This window comes from Ischnura elegans, chromosome 10 (genome assembly GCF_921293095.1).
Source record: "Ischnura elegans chromosome 10, ioIscEleg1.1, whole genome shotgun sequence".
Classification (NCBI taxonomy): domain Eukaryota; kingdom Metazoa; phylum Arthropoda; class Insecta; order Odonata; family Coenagrionidae; genus Ischnura; species Ischnura elegans.
The window spans coordinates 100,167,838-100,189,049 of NC_060255.1; the positions used below are offsets into that span (position 1 = coordinate 100,167,838).

Here is a 21,212-nt window from a genome sequence, read left to right on the forward strand (position 1 = left end):
ACAGCGGGAACCAGAATGACGTCACACGGGCTTTTCCCAGCATTCATACTTGGCCGTCGCGTTTTCGCACGCTTGAAAATGTTCACTTTTCATTTGATCGCGAAAAATAGATATCGTCATTTAAAAATGTTAAAGCTTCAAATACGTAGTCTACGAGTAATAATCTTTCGATTTAGGCAATAAAAAATAATAGGGAAATACCTATTGAAAAAATTGTGTGTGTTCTTCTATCATAGTGTTTGTGGTAAGAGTACAATGGCGATTAGCCTGGCAATTTGAATGGCCCCACGCGCGCGTTGGGAGGGCACTTCCCGCAGTTGTGTTTGACGCGCGAGGGCCCCCGTGCCCAATGAGGGGCAGACGGAAGAAGACCTTTCCGTCACCACGACTCTCGATGCGGTTTGGGCACGCAACGGCGTGGGAGTCTCCCACGTCACTTCCGGGTTCTCTCTCTCTCTTCACAGGGGGGGTGGGGGTGAGTTCTTCCTCCCCCTCTCTACCTCTCCACCTCCTCCCCCCTCAATCCAATCCGAAAATGAGCAACACGGAACGCGCTTCCATTCTGTCATTCCGAGATCCGCGACATATTTACGAGGGAAGTCTCCAGTTTCCTCCCCGAGACGAGTGTATTTACTTCGTGGAAACATTCAAAGGCAAACAACTACGAAGTGCAGGGTAAATAATTGTTCAGAAACTGAATTCGGAATGTGATTACGTTGGTTTCCGCGATGTCGAGGTCGGGCATCTTCGACTTGGCAGCAGAGCCAGCGAAACTGTTGTCATTAATCAACAACCGACGCGGTAGCTCCGGAAGAATGGAGGCACTGGAACTAAATTCGGAAGTTCAAAACCATTTAAATCCCAGCAGTTCATGTACAGATTCATGCTGTTTTCTAGCGTATTTCAGAGCCTTCATTTAGTCTTTTTGGACCTTTCGTCCTCAATATTTGCTCTATAGTATTTGTCTCCTCGAGGGATCGCGTTTGATAACGACTTTGATGGAGTGTGTCGTCACTGATATGAATTTTGGCTGCCACCCTTAATTTTAGCTCATTTCGTGTAGTTAAATTCGGAACGCCCTGCCCGTCAGAGGCAACTTCTAGCAATCCCATTTAAATATGCGCTGTGTGACTACACATGTAAGGGGGCTCACTGGAGAATCCTTTATATTTTGTATTATTAGGTAACCTGTGTGAAAATTTTGCACTTTCACTTAGATTTGCCGGCCTCAATGGCGGCGGGGTGAAGTCCTCGCCTGCCAAACCGAAGGTTGTGGGTTCGAGTCCCGGCTGGGTAAGTTACCCTTATCCAGGGCATGGCTATAGGTCCTTAATAGGGTAGTTTCCTTAATCAAAGAAAACGAAAGGCATTGATTGCGATTCCTTACCTACCATCAGTGTATTCATAATATACAAATTATTTGGTTTTAGAAAAACCGGTTTAGACAAATGGCAAGGGTCAATTTTAACCTCATTTGAAAAAGGCCACATTGGCGCCCATGCGATTCCACTCCACGTGACGTCACAGGGACCTAGTTTCTATGCGAGTTGATTGGAGTTTTACATCGTCTGAGATTACCAATGCATGCATGAGGCACAGAGCTCTGGGAAACATCTCTTAATAATCACCTTTTAAAACTGGCTAAGGTCGGAAAGTTTTCTTCGTATGATAAGGTATTAATAATCCTTATTTAAGCCAAGCGATACCAGCTAGCATGGTACTCGGCTACCTGCTAGCATCCTGCGTCGTATCAGCGCTCTTAGCCTCGCCCCAAGGTCACCTCCCTTGCGGCAGTGGGAACTAGAACGACGTCACACGGGAGTTTTCCCGGCATTCATACTTATCCGTTGCGTATCTACCGATTTGATCGATAGATTTTTCTTCCTCATAGGAAAATCTACTAGAATTGGTAGAATATTAATAGCGTATGCTTGGTTTCGCTGATGGTAGGACCTGCCCGCCTTGTGACGGTGCAGGATTCCTCGTCCCCTCCCTTCCTTCCTCGTCCTTCCCCTGGAGGCGTCGTCGGGCTCTCATCGCGGCGGCGCCTCCTTTCCTTGTTCCTTCCCGTCCTTCCCCTTCTGGTGGCAGAGGAAAAAAGCTGATCGCTTATAATCCCTGCTCCAGGAGTGTATCCCGCGAGCCCGTCCTAAGGATTTCGTTCCCACTTACCCGTTGCGTTTTCGTGCTCTTGAAAATTTTCACTTTTCATTTAATCTCGAAAAATAGATATCGTCATTTAATAATCTAAAAGCGTGAAATACGTACTCCCGGAGTAATAGTCTTTCGATTTAGGCAATAAAAAAATAATAGGAAACCACCCTATTGTTAATAATTAATTCCCCATTGTAAAGGCAGCAAATGTGCTGTTTATGGGGTAATGGAAATAAATAAATAGATAAAAATAAAATTTATTATTGTCTGCTTTTGTCACGTTTATTGTGTTTGGTTATTTTTGGGCTTTGGATTATAATTGGTTGGATTTAACGTTTTTTTAATAATTTTTAGAAGTTTCAAATAAAAAAAATGTGTGGAGTGGACATATCTCGAGCGAGTAATGGACTTGGAAAAATAGAAACATTTAAATCAAACTAATGGGCAAATGGTGAAATTTGAGGCTGAGATTGAATTTTTCGTCGAGCTTTAAAATGATGCTTCATTCATTACTGTGGGTGCTATATTAACGGAGCCTATACGGAATGATAGAAAAAGACCTTTCTGTAATAATTATTTCCTGTGTACCTGTATCCTGTATTTAGTCTCGCTTGCATGTGTGAAAGCCGAAACTTGAGTTTGTGTTTGCTTGCTCAGAGTGGGAAGGGGGACAGAGCTGGAAAGAGAGCTTTTAACACTCTGAGTGCCGGCCGCTAATTTTAAAGCCCTACCGAGAAATCCAGCCATTTTTTACTATATTCGTACATTTTTTAAAACATTAACATCAAAAATATATTTATATCGATGTGTATTTCAATAAAAATGGACTTTGCTCTTCTTTATGAATGAGTTGAATAACATTTATTGCTAATTTTTAAATATATATTTTAATAATGAAAACCTACTGTTTTTGAAAAATAAAAAAGTTGCAACAAATGATGTACCGCCATAAAATGCATAATATTCTTTTATTACACTCAATTTGAACTATTTAAACCATGGAAATCACGCAAAAGCAATGTTCCAAGCACATCATTCGAAATCCTGGATGACAAAAAGGGTCACATTGATTGCTAAACGAATGGTTCTTTCCTCCAAAGAATTTTCACACAAAGTAGGCTGAGATAAGTATAAACAGTATTAATTAGACCCAGAGCTACGTGCATTCTGCAGTAAAGGACATGAGAAAGCACTACTGACATAACAACTTTTGAGTACGACTGGGTAAATTATTTGAACATAATTTTGCACAAATAACAAGTAGATATTCCTCTTGGCAAATGACCATACCGCATTAAGTAGGTTGATATGAGAAACGAAGTATAATTCATTGATACGAGAATTTCAAATTTTGCAATTTTTGTTGTGACTCATCAAATGAAAGCCACAAAAAAGTTTGTAATCATGTTCTGGAAATTGCATTAAAAATTTGCCCCTAAGCGAGAGATTCGTATGGCAATAAGTCTATGTTGGAATATTTTTGTTTAGACCAAAAAGTAAGGTAATGGAAGTTTTTCCAACTTTTTTTTATTCTTTGGATATCTCCCTAATTGATGTTTTATTACGACATATTGTTTAATTTGTAATTATTGTATGAGAATCGATTTGCATTGTAATTATTTGAAAATAGTTTTTATATTCTAAAGGAGAGCTACACTTATAGCAATATATGATATGGTTTAAATTGAATTTCATTCGATCTAGAGATCTTGATGAATAGTTTGCTTACATGCTGCTCATTTTCTGTATTATTTCAATTTCATTTATGTTTTTTTCAAATCCTGGAAGTGAGTTAATCAATTTTATCATTTTCCCCACAGCACGTTGGTCCCATGGAAAGTGTTTCGGCAAACGCTGAACGAAGTGCATCCAATCAGCACGGGACTCGAAGCCATGGCCCTCAAATCCACCATTGACCTCACCTGCAACGACTACATCTCCAATTTCGAATTCGACGTTTTCACGAGGTGAGCACTGTTGGACTAGCTTTAAATAATCATAATTGTCATGAAAAAAATACAATGCTTCTGGTCAATTCTACTCTTGTTCGATATTTGACCCAGGTTACTACCATTTACCTTTTCATCAAGGTACACGATTTTATAATGATATCATCGGCCTTGATAATCGCAAACAGATTTGTTGTTGATCAGAAAATCAACAAGAGTGGAATTGACTGAAAGCTGAATTATCTTTTCAGGAGAATGAAGGCATCAAAATCCCACAAAGTGACCTTGATCAGTCCATTCTGATAATTATAATTGCGTAAATTATTGGATAAAGGTGATACCTAATGGAAATTCCGAACATTTAACATTGCAATTAAAACCAAATTTGTACTCTTCACTCAGATTTATTATTACTACGATTGATTTCAAAGTCTTAAGCATATTTTTCAGGGGTTAACATCTGATGAAATATTTTGAACAAGGCTTTCATACATATACATTTCCATGAGGAGTTGGGATAAGGTTCAAGGGGAGAGATGGGTTGAATTAAGGGTAGGAACATGGGTGGATGGTGTGGTTAGAGGTGAGGTAGGGAGGGAGTTGGGAAACTCCTCGTGGCGATATAAACGAGGGCTGTTTTTTTTTATCAACATCTGATCGCTCAGCAAAATCACCATACAAGCAACGGGTGGGTACTGGGCGGAGAGGGCAACTGCTTGTCCGACGTACCTCTTGATCCATCATTTGCATGCGCAAGTAGGGTAGTTTCCTTCATCAAAGAAAACAAAAGGCATTGAATGTGATTCGTTACCCACCATTAGTGTATTCATAATATACAAATTATTTGGTTTTAGAAATACCTGTTTAGACGAATGGCAATGGTCAACTTTATCGTCATTTGAAAAATTCCAGATTGGCGCCCATGCGGAGCCACTCCACGAGACGTCACAGGGACCTAGTTTCTGTACGAGTAGATAGAAGTTTTACATCGTCTGAGATTACCAATGCATGCATGAGGCACAGAGTTCAGGGAAACATGTCTTAATAATCACACATTAAAACTGGCTAAGGTCGGAAAGTTTTCCTCGTTTGATAAGGTATATTAATAATCCTTATTTAAGCCAAGTGCTACCAGCTAGTATGGTACTCTGCTACCTGCTAGCATCCTGCGTCGTGTCAGCGCTCAGAGCCTCGCCCCAAGGTCACCTCACTTGCGGCAGCGGGAGCCAGAACGACATCACACGGAGTTTTCACAGCATTCATACTTAGCCGTCGTGTTTACGCGCACTTGAAAATTTTCACTTTTCATTTAATCCCAAAAAACAGATATCGTCATTTAAAAATCTAGTAGCGTGAAATACGTACTCCAGGAGTAATAATCCCTCGTTTTAGGGAATAAAAATATAATAGGAAACCACCCTGTTGTCGGTCAATCAATTCTCCCACCCAGTGTGATCTGCTGAGCAACAACCACAAAACTTGCCAAATGGCTTCAGCATTGATATGTCTTGGCCTATATGCCAATAAAAGAGAGAGAAATTTAAATCAACCGTGGTTATAATATTATAACATAGGTGAACTCTTGTTTGTTTACTCTCTCATTGATTTGATGGGAAGCCTAGTTTTGGATTTGTGATGGTGGAGATAAAGGGGGGACCTGCCTTTCCCTGGGCTACTTTGGAGATTTAATCTGGAATTCTCCAAAGGCTTCACCTGAGCTTGTAACCCAGGACACTTAGATCAGCAGCCAGCCATTTTAACCACCAAGGTCACTCTATCCTTACTACAGGGTTCCCACTCAACCGTGAAAACTTTAATGTATCACAGCGATTAAATTCAATGTGAATATCACTTGACACTGTTTCATTCTCAATCCTATTTTACCTCCACTTCAAGATGGCTCTCCCCTTAACAATCCATTATTTATCTTTTATCACCATAGCATCGTCTCAAACAAAGAAATAAAAGAAAAATAAAAACAAACATGCTCACAAATGAACAAAACAAACAATAAATGAACTTAAAAACAGAAAATAAACTAAACATATACAAAAGTGATATTGGTCATAAAGACACATGCATCAACCTTAAAACCGTGAATTAGCCGTGAATTTCGTCTACCGTGAACAAACCTGGATATAGCCATTAATTTCATCATAAAACCTTAAAAATCTCTCAAACTTATAGAAAAAGAACAACAATTGACAGATCAAAAGAAAAAAAAAGCTATTTCCATCATGTTTCAAGTCCGATCCACATACAGACACAGTCCACGAATTTATCTCCACACGTATATTCGAAGTGCAATTATTGGTCCTTGTGCCATGACGACACATTGATCTTGAGGCTGTGATTGGAAGACCGGCTCACAAAGTGTTCATTAACCCTGGCGAAAAATCAGACACTTCCTTACTTCCCTATCTCACTGCTCCCTCCATTTGGCCACTCACAACCTTGAGCTTCACCTAAATTTTGATATCGACAGGTGACGTAATGAGAAATAGCATTTTCATTGCTACGTTTGAATTCACGGCACCTGTCGCTGTTGATAAATTTTTAGTTTACGTGCGGGCGGTGATTGTTACATCATCAATATTTGTGCCTAAAATGGCTTATCAGCAGACCGTGAATTTGACGCAAGTTAGACTGTGAAAACCTGGAAAAAAACGTGAATTTTATAATTTAGTTTGAGTGGGGGCCCTGTACTATGATTCTAATTTTTATTTCCAGGCTTTTTCAACCTTGGACCACTCTGTTGAGGAATTGGCAGATTTTGGCTGTTACTCACCCTGGCTACGTAGCGTTTTTAACATACGATGAAGTGAAAGCCAGATTGCAGAAGTACATAAATAAGCCCGGCAGGTATGTACTAACTAATTGTACTAAGTGTATGATAAGCTAATAGAATCCCTTCAAAAAATTATTATTAAGTCCCTCTAATTCCTTTTACTACAAAATTTACATTTAGATAACAGTTAATATTTGGTATGAATATTGTAAATGCTTTTAGTTAAAACTTATACCTTTCTTTAAATCTGGTACATTTATAATAAATGATAAAGGTATTGAATGTGGTAGATTACCTTCTACTTTCCTCGTGATTTTCACGTCGTAATAAGGCTTAGAGTAATAATTTGAAAATCTTATAGATAAGATCTTCTAGTTAAGGTCCTTTATGAAAATATATTTGCCAATGTTTTGGAAATTTATTTTCCATTTTCAAGGCTTATGATATGAAAAGGTTAGAGGTACAATTAATGCAAAAGCTGCTATAGTATTAAAAATTAATTTTAGAGTGCAAAAAATATCAGAAAAAATTTATCTGACTTACCTTTTTTGTAGTTTTTTTAGTTACTGTTACAATATTTTTTTAAATATTTAAATCAATTCTGGCTAATTGTATTACAATATATTTTGCTTAAACATCCTTTATCGCTTCTTGTATTACAATTTCTACCATTGCAATTACAGAAATTGTTAAAGATAAAATTGATATTGATACCTCCTTTTAATACAAAATCTGTTTTTATTGATTATAAAATGTTTGAAAGTTACTCAGCTATAAGAACACGTGTAGGGTATAATTTTACAAAAGTCAGTTTCTATTTTTTTAACTGATATTATGGGTCTTGATTATTGCTTGATTGAATGCGTAGTTGTGACATTTTTGCATAGAACTTTTGTATGATATTACGGTGTCTTTTAAGTTTTAATCAAGGTAACCTTGACTACCCTATTTTCAAACACCCACCTGAGGAAAGCTAGTTATGAAACTTTGAATTTTCACCTGTATCCGTTTTAGAGTGCAGAAATAAGTTTTTGTCTGTGGCATTGTTACTGACTGTTGACAGTTGTACCTTCCATGCCTTTGTGGTGTAGTTTACGAATTATTCTTTATCAAAGCAACTGTTTCGTTATCTACCTTTTAACTTCGGAATCTTTTCTAAATAATAATCCTCTTCTGTTTCAGCTATGTGTTCCGCTTAAGTTGTACGAGACTGGGGCAGTGGGCGATTGGGTACGTGACAGCCGATGGTGACATCCTTCAAACAATCCCACAGAACAAGTCATTGTGTCAAGCCCTCCTGGATGGCTATCGGGAAGGATTGTAAGTTATGGCCCATTGGAGCAATAGTATGTATGTTCATTGTGCACAGTAGACTAGTCAGTATCTTTTTGTTGGGGATTGGGTTGGTGTGGTGGCTAGAGTGTTGGCTTCCCACCCAGTGGGCCCAGGTTCAAATCCCGGCGGTGGCAGAGAATTTTCAGAGACTGCCCGATCCCTGCTTGAGTGTTGTGTGGAGGACATTTCAAGCGCAACACTCCGTCCGTTGGATGGGACGTTAAGCCGTGGTCCCCTTGGCGCCTTTCGTTAAGAGCAGGTTAACGCTGATGCCGGGTTTCTCTCCACCCTTCCTTCCATACCCTTCCTTCATGGCGCAAATGACCCCAGCTGTTGGTCGCCTCCTCCAAATACCACACCAATATCTTTTTGTTTATTAGATTATCCATCTATAACTTCCTCAGTCGGTTATTTCCGGATTCCCATGTTCTATTCTCCCTTTTTTTTACCCTCAAATTCCTAACCTTTCCATCCTCAGAGTAACTAGGTTTTCAATGGAATGAGCCACGAGTATGTTTAAGAGACAGACCTCCTCTATCCCCTCAAAAGGAGGAAAGTGGAGAAGAAATTATGTATGACAGTCTGAATTAGAATCAGGCACAAGGACATGGCCGTAGCCTGCAGTGACTCCTCAATGTTCAGTCAACTATCAAATGCTCAACCCCAATTATCCAGTTTACGAATTTTTGGGCTATTTTCTCCCCCTGCTCATACAATGTCAATGGATATTATGAAGGCAACAATAATGGAACTTGAAGAGATAGATGTATCTTAACACGTTGCGTACCGGGGTAAGCTAATGTTTAGAATATAACTTCACCCTATCAAACGTTATGATGCATCAATTCATTATGAATAACGAACAACAACTGAAAACGTACTAACAAATACGTATTGTTCGCTTTAAAATTGTTTAGGTTGACGCACCTAAATGACAAGAATCTTCGTCATCCGTCCAGAACGTTCGGGAAAAAAATGATGAGGATTCTTGCCATCTGTACGCAACGTGTTAAAAAATTGCATCTGTGAATGCATAGGCGGATCTGGTGGGGGGGGGGCACGTGGCACACCCCCCTCCCCCCCTAGGCCCTTAAAAAATATGCAAGATTTTTAATACGGTCCCATTACCATTGCGTTCACTTTGTATCACAAAATATCCTTGAGCCCCCCTTCCCCCAGTAATAAATCCTGGATACGCCCCTGTGTGAATGTGTGTTTTAATCAATGTGTCAAGAACCATTGTCATCTGGTTGGCACGGTGCCCGCCTAACGTCTGAGATGGTGCAGCGTTAAGCAGCCCAGGGCATAACATGAGACTTTCCATGTACCCTATCAGGAACGTAGTCAATTCCTGCTGCTGGGGTTAACGGTTAGAAGGCAGTGCTGCCTTGATCCAAGACTGGCTCAAGACTGATTGGCCATAGATGTGCCGACCAGGTGGCAAGGGTTTGCAACAGACTCTCTCTTTACTTGCGCTAAACATTAATGGCCATTATAGTTCAATTGATTATAGTTCAATTTTGTTCAACCCCATCGGTTATAGTTAATAGAACCCATCGCATTAAATTCCTTCATTTTTTTAGTTTAATCTGCTCTTTTCCATCACCCAGTTAATCTATTCAAAATTAACTGTGCAATTAATAATCAATAACCACAAAAACATTAAATCTAAGAAACAGAATTCATTTTATGAGTATTGATCTTACTTATGTTTATAAAATTAAGAATGGCTCTTTTCCAGTACATTCCGTCACTTCATTCTAAACTGGCCATTATTAAACTCGATGGTCCTTATTTAATTTACTGATTAACAGTCATTTGTTTTGCTGAGGGCTATATCCAGTTTAAGGCATGAAAAAGCATATTATTACCTGGAGGACATGTTTAATTTTATCTATCACTTCACTTAAGTAATTGTTTGGTTGCTGTTGTGCATACAATATTTTACAGTGCAAAGTAAAATATAGATATGATACCAGATATCTCAATTATCCATATCTTTCAGTTATAAGGCCTCACCTGGCACGCATTGGCATGGATAATCAAGAATTTACTGTTTATCATTATTATTTGCATACATATACAGTAGAATCCTGATTTAAGGTTTTTCAGGGGGGACAAACTTTAAAACACTAAATGCGGAAAAACACTAAATGAGGACCTGCCTTTTTTTTTAAGGTTTTAGGGTCTGTAATGATTGGAATGGCTTTTTATGAATAAAAAATATTATTTTACGTAACTAAAAGGTGTTGCATGCAGCAAAAAATTCTTTAATGAAATGTTCTCTGCCCTATGATGGTTGGATAATACTTTTCAGGAATCAGCTAAAAAAATGGGTAGTAAAAATAAGAAATGAGAGGATGACAGTTGTTTTAAAGAAATATTTTATGAAAATTTTAATATGCATCAACTGAAAAGCATTCCCACACGGAATATTGTTATGGAAATTAGTGATTCCATTTTTACGTACATTTCAGTGGTCTCGATGAAATTTTAAATTTTTTCTGGAAAAGCGACATGTAGGTGACTATAGCATTTCTAATATAATAAGAAAAGGTGTATGTAAGTCCTCGAAAAATCGTCATTGCATCTATAAAGATGAGTGAAATAAAGGGACAGCAGAAGATCGCTAATCCCGAAATCTAAACTACCGAATATCTAGTAAAAGGGAGGTTTTCTGGAATTATACCAACTTAAAGTATTCTGTTGCCTCGGCGAAACGAGGGATTTATGAGCCTTTAAAATGCCTCCCGTGCGCACATTTTGGATTACGAGGTCATCCAAAAAAGGAGAATCTTATTTCTAGTATGCGTACAAGTCGATGGTGATTCAACTCGATGATGGCAGGGGGATTTCATCTCAAATCAGGCAGAGGGGTGTCAGGTGACCATCACCGATTTCTCTGAAATTTGTATATGTGAAAGCAGTATTCTTATGATGAATAATGATTACTTTATTTAAGCTCAGAAGTGAAACTTTATACAGTTACCGTCCTTTGAACATCGCAGTGTCAGGCCTCAGAGTAAAAAATGAAAAATCACATAAATGCTGATTACTAAGGAACCATGGCCTGTAATGCAGTAGTTATTGTTTCATTTTGATGAGCATTCATTGATGCACATTATGGCATAACTTGCAAGTCGTTTGAAGCAATAATAAACAAATGGTACTTGTTTAAACAATAAAAATTAGTCATTATTTAACAATTTATTACTAAAAAAGGCCACCTTTTATTTTCTTTAAAATTTCTCAGGGGGTAGTTTAAATATTCTGCTTTCAATAAAAAAAATAAAAAAAGGTAGTATTTTTATACTTTTTGTTTTAAGGCATGTCAAAGTTAGGCATGTTTTCGACTCTTTTACACCAAGATTGCATACCTTCAAGGGGATAAAAATGGAGTTTCATTCTACTTAGCATTCATAACAGTGAAAAATTCCTATCTGAATGATTGGTTACATCTATTGAGTGAAAGCAAGTTCAATCTTGTTTACTTCCATGGCATCCAATGTGTGCAAACACCCACTGCTACTGGCTGGAAACGGTGAATGAGTCGCAATTTGCACAGACTATTTTTCAATGGCACTTTACATAAGCCTCTACTTTGGGCCATGTGGAACAATTCGATGGACCTTGTGGATGTATAAGCAAGACACTAATGCCATTCTCTTCTAAACACACTGCAGTGATTTTAGAAATTCACCAGGTTTTTCGGAAGCACACGATGAAGTCATTAATGGTGAGATTTTGAGTACTGTATGTCTTTGATGTCATGTACAGGTGCTCCTTTCACCTAATTATTTTTTGTCTAAATTGAGCTAATTAGTATGTGTAAAATGCAAGTTTCATAGTAGGCAAGAATTTACTTACTTAAAGAAAGTGAAAAATATCAAACATGTACTTCATGGGAAAATAATGTCTCAGCAGCTTTTGAAGAAATGTCTATGAGTGACCATGTTCAAATTTTATCATTCTTTACACAAGTTAATCTAAACAACATAATATGGCTGATTTTCCAGTTTCAACCAAACATACAATTGACATATCATGCAGAGCTAAAATACAACTAGGACTCGGGGCCAATGCTGATGTATGCTGTTGGCATCCTCTTCCTCATAGTGTTCAATCAACATTGTGCTCTCATTTTACTTGCATGATGATAAAGATTGTTCTTGTGTAACCCCTAACAAGCAAGATGTGTTCACTGCCATTGAGAATCATTCAGACGAAAGATTCGTTCAGACAAATTCATGGCTGAAGTTTAGGATTGAACCAAGAAAGGTGTGTATCACCGCTATATCCGTAAAATAGAAAGGGAAGCTATTCAAAAAGAGAAGTTGGTAACACTAATTGTTGTGGCATTGATGCTTCATTTTGACTTTTCCGAGAATTAGAGTGTGATTCTGCCAGATTAAGTACAACCCTATCGTTGGCAAAAAGTACAGATATCAATATTTACCTGTATGGAATATAATAACTAAGGTATGCAGGCACTTCAGATGATTTCTCACATGGCACTGCACATGCTTTTCTTAAGATGAATCATATAGAAGAACAATAGTGTAAAAAGATATCATATGGAGAAATAAATTATGTATATTTTATAAAAGCCAGCTGCTAATAAAAAAAACAGATTTCAGATATTTGACTTGGGGAAAGGTCTTAAACGGGAAAAAGTCATAGATGGTTGTTCAGTGCAACTGGTCATGGGTAGGGGCCATCTGATGGAGTTGTATAAATTGGTCAAAAATTATGCCACAAACTAAAACCTGAGATATTTCAATTGTGGCAAGTAAATTCAAAAAAGTCCTTTGTTGAACATGTGAGTATTTCCTTGCCTAATATTAAACTTTTGCATTTAACACATATTAAACTAAATGCGATGGTGGTTGGCGTAACATGGTGAAACTCCTTCATGATGCACAAAGGTTTAGAAAATACTTAGCTGTTTCACAAAATAAAATATATTGCGACTGGTTTCGATACAGCGTGATGATGATGATACGCTGTATCGAAACCGGTCGCAATATATTTTATTTTGTGAAACAGCTAAGTATTTTCTAAACCTTTGTGCAACATGTTAAACTAGCCTAATAGGGTAATTTCCTGCATCAAAGAAAATGAAAGCCATTGATTGCGATTTGTTACCCACCTTTAGTGCATTCACAATATGATTGCAATTTATTTGATTTTTAGAAATCCCTGTTTAGACGAATGTCATTGGTCAATTTTAACCTCATTTGAAAAAGGTCAGATTGGCGGCGATGCGATACCACTCCACATGACGTCATAGGGACTTAGATGCTATACGAGTATATAGGAGTTTTATATCGTGTGAGATTACCAATGTATACATGAGGCACAGAGCTGCGGGAAACATCCCTTATTAATCACCTATTAAAAATGTCTTTGGTCAGAGAGTTTCCTTTGTTTGATAGGGTATTAATAATCCTTATTTAAACCAAGCTCTATCTGCTAGAAGGGAACTCTACGCTGCCGCCATGCTCGGCAGCAAGCAGCCAGAGTTAACACGGGCTTTTTGCAGCATTCATACTCAGGCGTCGCATTTTCGTACGCTTGAAAATTTTCACTTTTCATTTAATTGCAAAAACAGATATCATCATTTAAAAATCCAAAAGCGTGAAATATGCACTCCAGGAGTAATAATCGTTCGATTTAGGCAATAAACAATCATAGGAAACCACCCTATGTAGACAAAAAAATGATTGGGTGAAAGGAGCACCTGTACATGACATCAATAGTTTCATGTCTTGGTGGTTAACAGACACGGGACAACTATAGCTCTCTCTGTAATCCACACAATCAAACATGCTGTGACACTAACAAAATCAGATATAAAGACATACAGTACTCAAAATCTCACCATTAATGACTTCATCGTGTGCTTCCGAAAAACCTGGTGAATTTCTAAAATCACTGCAGTGTGTTTAGAAGAGAATGGCATTAGTGTCTTGCTTATACATCCACAAGGTCCATCGAATTGTTCCACATGGCCCAAAGTAGAGGCTTATGTAAAGTGCCATTGAAAAATAGTCTGTGCAAATTGCGACTCATTCACCGTTTCCAGCCAGTAGCAGTGGGTGTTTGCACACATTGGATGCCATGGAAGTAAACAAGATTGAACTTGCTTTCACTCAATAGATGTAACCAATCATTCAGATAGGAATTTTTCACTGTTATGAATGCTAAGTAGAATGAAACTCCATTTTTATCCCCTTGAAGGTATGCAATCTTGGTGTAAAAGAGTCGAAAACATGCCTAACTTTGACATGCCTTAAAACAAAAAGTATAAAAATACTACCTTTTTTTATTTTTTTTATTGAAAGCAGAATATTTAAACTACCCCCTGAGAAATTTTAAAGAAAATAAAAGGTGGCCTTTTTTAGTAATAAATTGTTAAATAATGACTAATTTTTATTGTTTAAACAAGTACCATTTGTTTATTATTGCTTCAAACGACTTGCAAGTTATGCCATAATGTGCATCAATGAATGCTCATCAAAATGAAACAATAACTACTGCATTACAGGCCATGGTTCCTTAGTAATCAGCATTTATGTGATTTTTCATTTTTTACTCTGAGGCCTGACACTGCGATGTTCAAAGGACGGTAACTGTATAAAGTTTCACTTCTGAGCTTAAATAAAGTAATCATTATTCATCATAAGGATACTGCTTTCACATATACAAATTTCAGAGAAATCGGTGATGGTCACCTGACATGTTTTTGCAACATCTGCCTGATTTGAGATGAAATGGCCCGGCACCAGATTCGTTGTCATATATCCGCGGCCTCATGCAGGTCGAATGGAACCGGGAGAAGTTGTTCACGCGGCGCGCTGATCACCTTGACTCCAACTCACCTTGTTTCTCGGCAGCTTTTAATGAAATTTGGTTGGACCTTGATTAACGATTAGCTAAACTTAAAGTTAAGTGAAAAGGTATAATCTTCAACAAAACTGGATTTCATCAGAAAAATTGTCAGTGCCTCTGGAGTTTGGCAATTTCGTCAGGGTTATGATGTCGAAGTCAACCACCAATGGATACCTGCCGGATTTTCGTATTTTTCCGCGCTCATCTATTCTACCGTGAGTATGCGGTGATATTTTTTCCAGTATGAGCGATTTATTTTGAGTCATGGACCGTGATAGTTCGTCAAAACTCCGATTGTCATTCTCTTTTGACATTAATTAGCACCAGATAGATATTTTTGAATCGACATCGATATCAACCAGCCGCATGTCGGCAAATTGGCTCCGGGATATCTAAATTACGATGTAAAATAATGCTGTTCCCCAGAGAAAGAATGCTCTCACTCACGGTCATGACAGGGGACTCTGTTCTTTCGCTGTTCCTCCGTGGAAACTGACCTTGGAATGGATTACAGAAAGAATCTTCTAGTGAACTGCGCAATTGATATTGGGCCTCCTCTTTTGAAAAGAGAAAGTAGCCGACTGGAAAAATATATGGCTAATAATGGACTGCCCGTAGGGAGTAGAGTTGAAAGGGGCATAAGCCATCAATCGAAAACATTACGAGAAAGCAGTATTGTAGCTGCCCTCGGAGGATAACTCGTGTCATCAGTCGTCACGTATCATCGAAGTCAAGTTCAAGAAGTGAAGGATAAGGTAGTTCGAGGTTATTAAGGGATGACTTTGCTCCATTAGATCGGATCTGATACAAAAAGTGCCTGGTGTTTGGATCAGAAGGGGAGCGAAACATTACGAGAAGACAAATCACCCAGCTTGCGAGTTGAAGGTCGAAGCGCTGCGCTCGCGGAAGAAAGCAGTTGAAGAAGCGTTCCCCGGTAGATTCTATCGACTCTAGGTAAACTTTCATGACACTGTTCTTGTTGATGAGCATAAATTCGAAGATTTGGATGAACCGTCATGAAAAAACGTTAAATCGAGCAAAAAAATCTTGAGCGGGACAAATTTTTACGACCATAAATGCGGAAAAACGCAAAATGCGGAAACACTAAATACGGATAATTTTTACATTGTCCTAATAGGGAATGAATCGGGACCCAAAAAAATAAACGCTAAATGCGAAGACGTTAAATCCGGATCCGACTGTATTTACATATTTAACATTATGGGTTATTCTTATTCAAAATGAGTAACCTTGTTTTGATCTTGCCCCCCCTACTCTTCCCCATGTAGTTATTGATTAAATATCTTAAGTTATTTATGTACACCGGGACTAGCCACGGTGATAACTTTTACGGAATCACCCGCAATGCACAAATTGTGCGAAAAATCCACAGAGGAAAAATCATTTACCTTGACTAGGATTCGAACCCGGATCCCTCGATTTCCGGTCAACTGCTTTAGCCAGTTAAGCTACCAAGGCATCATTCTCCCCTGTCAAAATTTGTGGACTATACCGGCTGTGGTGCCATGGCTGTGCTCTCCAGCTGTGGTGCCATGCGCATTACGTGGACTGCTACTCGCATAATATGCTCAGCAGTCCATACCAGCTTGTCCGGTGTAGTTTTCATTTCCACAGGGGAGAATGACGCCTCTGTAGCTTCCTTGGCTAAAGCACTCGGCTGGAAATCGAGGGATCTGGGTTCGAATCCCTGTCAAGGCGAATGATTTTTCCTCTGTGGATTTTTGCACAAAATATCTTAAGTTATTACTAAGTATTATTGGTAGAGATACGTGAAAATCGCAAATGCGATAAATGCGATACAGATGTGATTTGCGCAAATAAATGCGACATAGATGCGATGACCGGACTTTTATGATATTTTTTCGCAAATTTGCCTTTTCGACGGCTAAATTTGTACATTTTGTGCCGAGCGCAGTTTTTAAATGTTCCGCCGACACTCACCGCTTAAAGCATGTGAGCGACTGGCCAGCTGCTAGTTGGCTGGGACTCTACTTGGCCATGAACTACAAGTGGGCGCGGGAAAGCTAAACCTCCACCACTATATGTCTTATTCCTTAATTTATTATTGTTCTAAACATAGTTATTTAAAATATTCTGTATTTTGTCATATAACTGTGTTTAACTACATTTTATCGTCATCTACCTTATTATGAAAATATAAAAATTGACGCTACAAAATCCCATAAACTGTATTTGAAAGTGCGATTTTTACGTATCTCTAATTATTAGCCAGGGTATTTGCAGGGCGCATGTGAAAGAGGGTAGGGTGGTGGGCTGAAATAGTCTGACTGAATTTTACAAGTAATCCTGAAATGCCTCAACTGGTGCGATCCTCTCCCATGCAAACGTTTACTGCAACAATGTTTCGGTGCTCTTTCAGCTACCTCTTCCCAGATGGACGTAATATAAATCCCGACTTGTCGTCGGCCGTGCAGGCCACACCGGAAGACCACATCAGAGTGACGCAGGAGCAGTATGAGCTCTACTGCGAGATGGGATCAACGTTCCAGCTGTGCAAGATATGTGCGGAGAACGACAAGGACGTGAGGATAGAGCCATGTGGTCACCTCCTCTGCACACCATGTCTAACCTCCTGGCAGGTCTGTCTCTCCATCCTCGTCATCCTCACTCACCAAACCCATCGTCCAAACTGTAGTCATTTATAATCTTCAATGGTTTGAAAGTCTATAACCTTAGATTACCAGTGACCTCTAGAATTCAATTTTCATTGTGCAGTTAACTCCTGAGGATCCATCACCCCTGTTGCAGATTATCTGTGCATTAGTTTCACCATCCTCTGATGTTTTCTGCAAACTTTATTTTTAAAAATAGAATCTGGTGCAAAAACACCCAGATTATTGTATTACAATGCGTGGGCATACAAAGATTAGTATTTCCATTAGTATTCCCTCTGTAAAACATAATTATTTTCTTTACTTGCTGACTACTAATGGGTCAAGTTGAATTGGATATCTGCTCCAGTGTTGCCGAGGACGACGAGTGGAAAAAAATTCTTGTTCAATTTAGAGGATTTCTTCAATGGGTGACTAATCATAAAATAGGAAAATGTTACCTATGTTTATTAATTGTATTTTTTATATCATGAAGGCACAATTATTGTCAAGGCCTTGCATGCAGTTGAGTGCAGCCTAAGGGAACGGAAGATTTTTATCACACTCAGGCATTAGTAGTGGCAGTGACCAGTTAAGGTCGATTGGGGAGGGAGGGGGTAGTGGAAGTGAAGGCAATGCGGGAAGCGGAGACAAAGGAAGATGCGATTGCACGAGTCACAGCCAGGCACTCACCTGCATGCTCAGTTTGTTGATTTATATGGAGCTGTGAGATTACGTGTAAAATTTAAAAAGATCCATTGTTGGGTGAAGGAAATTTTCATTGATTCCGTGAAGCATTACAGATCAATCATCCACCGAGCATCTCAGTAACAATGAGTCATCAAAGAGAGTTTGACGAGTCAGGGTGAAGAAAACAATTTTCACTAGTTTATTGCTGTTAATCATGCAAACTGGTACAGTATAAATACATTGAATGGATAATTGTTTGCTTTGGATGTGAAAGCATTGTAAATAAGAGGCAATATCATCGAGAGGCGACATAAATCAGATGCAAAGGTAAACAGGACGCAGGCATGAACAAGACTGATTGGCAACATACTTTCTGTGTCAAGTAATAAAACATATATGGAAATATTGCAATGTCTCATGTAACTAACGTTACTGTAACACATTGATAATATAAGAGTTGTATATTATATTTTCTATAAGTGGATTATATGCACGTTGATAAAAGGAATAATGCAATTTATATCTGCTGTAAAATTTATGCAGCTCCCAGTCACGGAATATTATCGTCCATCAATCATCCACAAGAGAGTTAAAATAGGTTTACTTGTACAGATCGCCAAAAATCCAGGTCTCACAGAAACAAGAACTTAAATATGTAATTGGTTGGCAGAACTTCATATGACCATTTTCTTTTTATTTGTCGAAGGCTGGTGTCCTACCACCCCTTCCACCACTTGTCTATTGAGGTGGCTTGCAGGGTAGCATGTAGATACATAAATTTGTTTGACTTGTGCTTTTTTACCATATTTCACTATGGTTGATATCATTGTTGTTTGAATGAATTTGCAGGACTCGGAAGGCCAGGGTTGTCCATTCTGTCGAGCAGAGATCAAGGGCACGGAGCAGATAGTGGTTGACCCGTTTGACCCCAAGAGGCAGCACCTGAGGACGGGAGGCAGCGGCGGTCCGTCGTCGTCGTCGTCGTCTGGCGGTGGAGGCTGTGGTGGGGGCGTGCTCGGAGCCGACGACCTGCTGCTGCTGGAGGACGATGAGGAGGTAGCGCCACCACCGCCGACGGCCCTATTGGCCCACGCCAACGGCTCCTCCCCCCACCACCATCACCACCACCACCACCAACACCACTCGGCCCCCGCCCCCCTCCTCCCCCCCTCCCTGCCCCCCCTCCCCCCCCTCCCCCTCCCCCCTGCGACTGACTGACCCCGTGTAACAGAGAGATAGGAAGAGATAGCGGAACAATGTGCAATACGTGTTACACTGGGATAAATGCAATGCAAAAGTATGATAAACATAGAGTGTAGCCATCGTATACTAGCAGAAGAGTTTGGACAGTGCATATTTATTCATAGTGCAAGAAATGAGGGTTTGCACGAAGATGTTATCCCCTTAAATAATGGAAGCGATACGTTGTGGAATTTCCGTGCGATTAACGAGTTGAATGAAACTATTTTCTTCTCTCCACACACCTTCTTAACTGCCCTGATTGATTTCAGTGACAACGTGTCATTTTCAAGGGGGAGGGCCGACTAATTTAATTAGTCTAAAGTAGTTAAAAAGCTGTGTGGAAATTACAAAGTAGTTTCTTTTAACCTGTTTGACTTGTTATCCCCCTTTTGTCTCTCAATTTTTTATGTTTGTTTTTCAAAATTTCCTTCAAATCCATGTACAGGTTTCACGCTGGTCAGGGAAGTCAGGGAAAAGTCAAAGAAATTAAAAAAAAAACAGTAGGGAAAAGCTCGCGAGAGAGAGGTGCAGAGGTGGGGATTTTGTTGCTGTCCTGACCGGGCAGGTGCACAGACACGCATATAGTCAGGGAAATTTGTTCTGTAAATCAGGGAAACGAGAGAAAAATAAAAAATGGGAGGTTGGTGTGGACCTTGATGTGGTTAGGATGTGTTTGTAGCATGTGAGATTGATTTCAGCATGAGATGAACTGGAACACTTAGTATTGTGAGTGAGTCCATGGTTGTGGGTAGGAATTAATCTCGAGCAATTCAAGTGCATCTCCCTGGTCTCGATTTCAGCTTTCTTTCCAATTCTCTCTTGGACGGACCAGTGGCCAGGGAGAGAGGGAACGGTGTGCAATATGCATCACACATTGAGCCAATGTTGACTCTTGAAATATAAATGATAAGGAAAGGTAAATACAGTCAACTTTTGATTATCCGCACTAATGATTGGGAGGCGTAACCCGAATAATCTAAAAATACAGATACCTTATTGAGAATATAATTAATGTGGCCTGCACATTGGTAATTTTACTCCGTAATCTGGGTTCGTAAATTTTAATGCATTGTCATCAGGATACATTGTACTTTTGTATAGTGTCATTATTGTTGCCTTGAGAGTTATCTTTGAAATTTTATGTGGAGGGAGGAGAACAGAGCCTGGATAGTCCATGAATCAGATAATTGGGAGGTGAATAATAATCAATAGTTGACTGTAATGGAGCATAGAAATCGAAAACTAGCGGAGGAGAATGCATATTTGCTGAATGCATTATGTGTGGATGAACTTTGAAAGTTTAATTCCCTATAATATTGCATAGTTGGTATTTTTTTCTCAAAAAACTAACATACATCTTCTCTCGGAAGTGGCTGTTGCCACAGAGAAAGGGGATTAGAACAATGTGCTCTACGTGTTATGCAGAGGGTCGATGTTGCATTTCGATACATGTTATGCAGAGGGTTGATGGATGTGATGGAAATATATGCATATTACTGAGTGTAGAAATGAAAATTACCGTACTCACTG

General features: G+C 39.0%; 1 protein-coding gene across 1 annotated transcript in view; it reads left to right on the top strand.

The window, feature by feature from the left end:
• LOC124166494 (E3 ubiquitin-protein ligase CBL-B-B) overlaps window positions 1-21,212 on the top strand; it is a 311,388-nt gene that overhangs the window by 263,326 nt on the left and 26,850 nt on the right. The window contains exons 2-6 of the mRNA XM_046544022.1: window positions 3,975-4,121; window positions 6,834-6,965; window positions 8,074-8,211; window positions 17,519-17,738; window positions 19,290-19,496. Coding sequence (XP_046399978.1) covers window positions 3,975-4,121; window positions 6,834-6,965; window positions 8,074-8,211; window positions 17,519-17,738; window positions 19,290-19,496 — 844 coding nt within the window. The remainder of the gene's footprint in view (window positions 1-3,974; window positions 4,122-6,833; window positions 6,966-8,073; window positions 8,212-17,518; window positions 17,739-19,289; window positions 19,497-21,212) is intronic.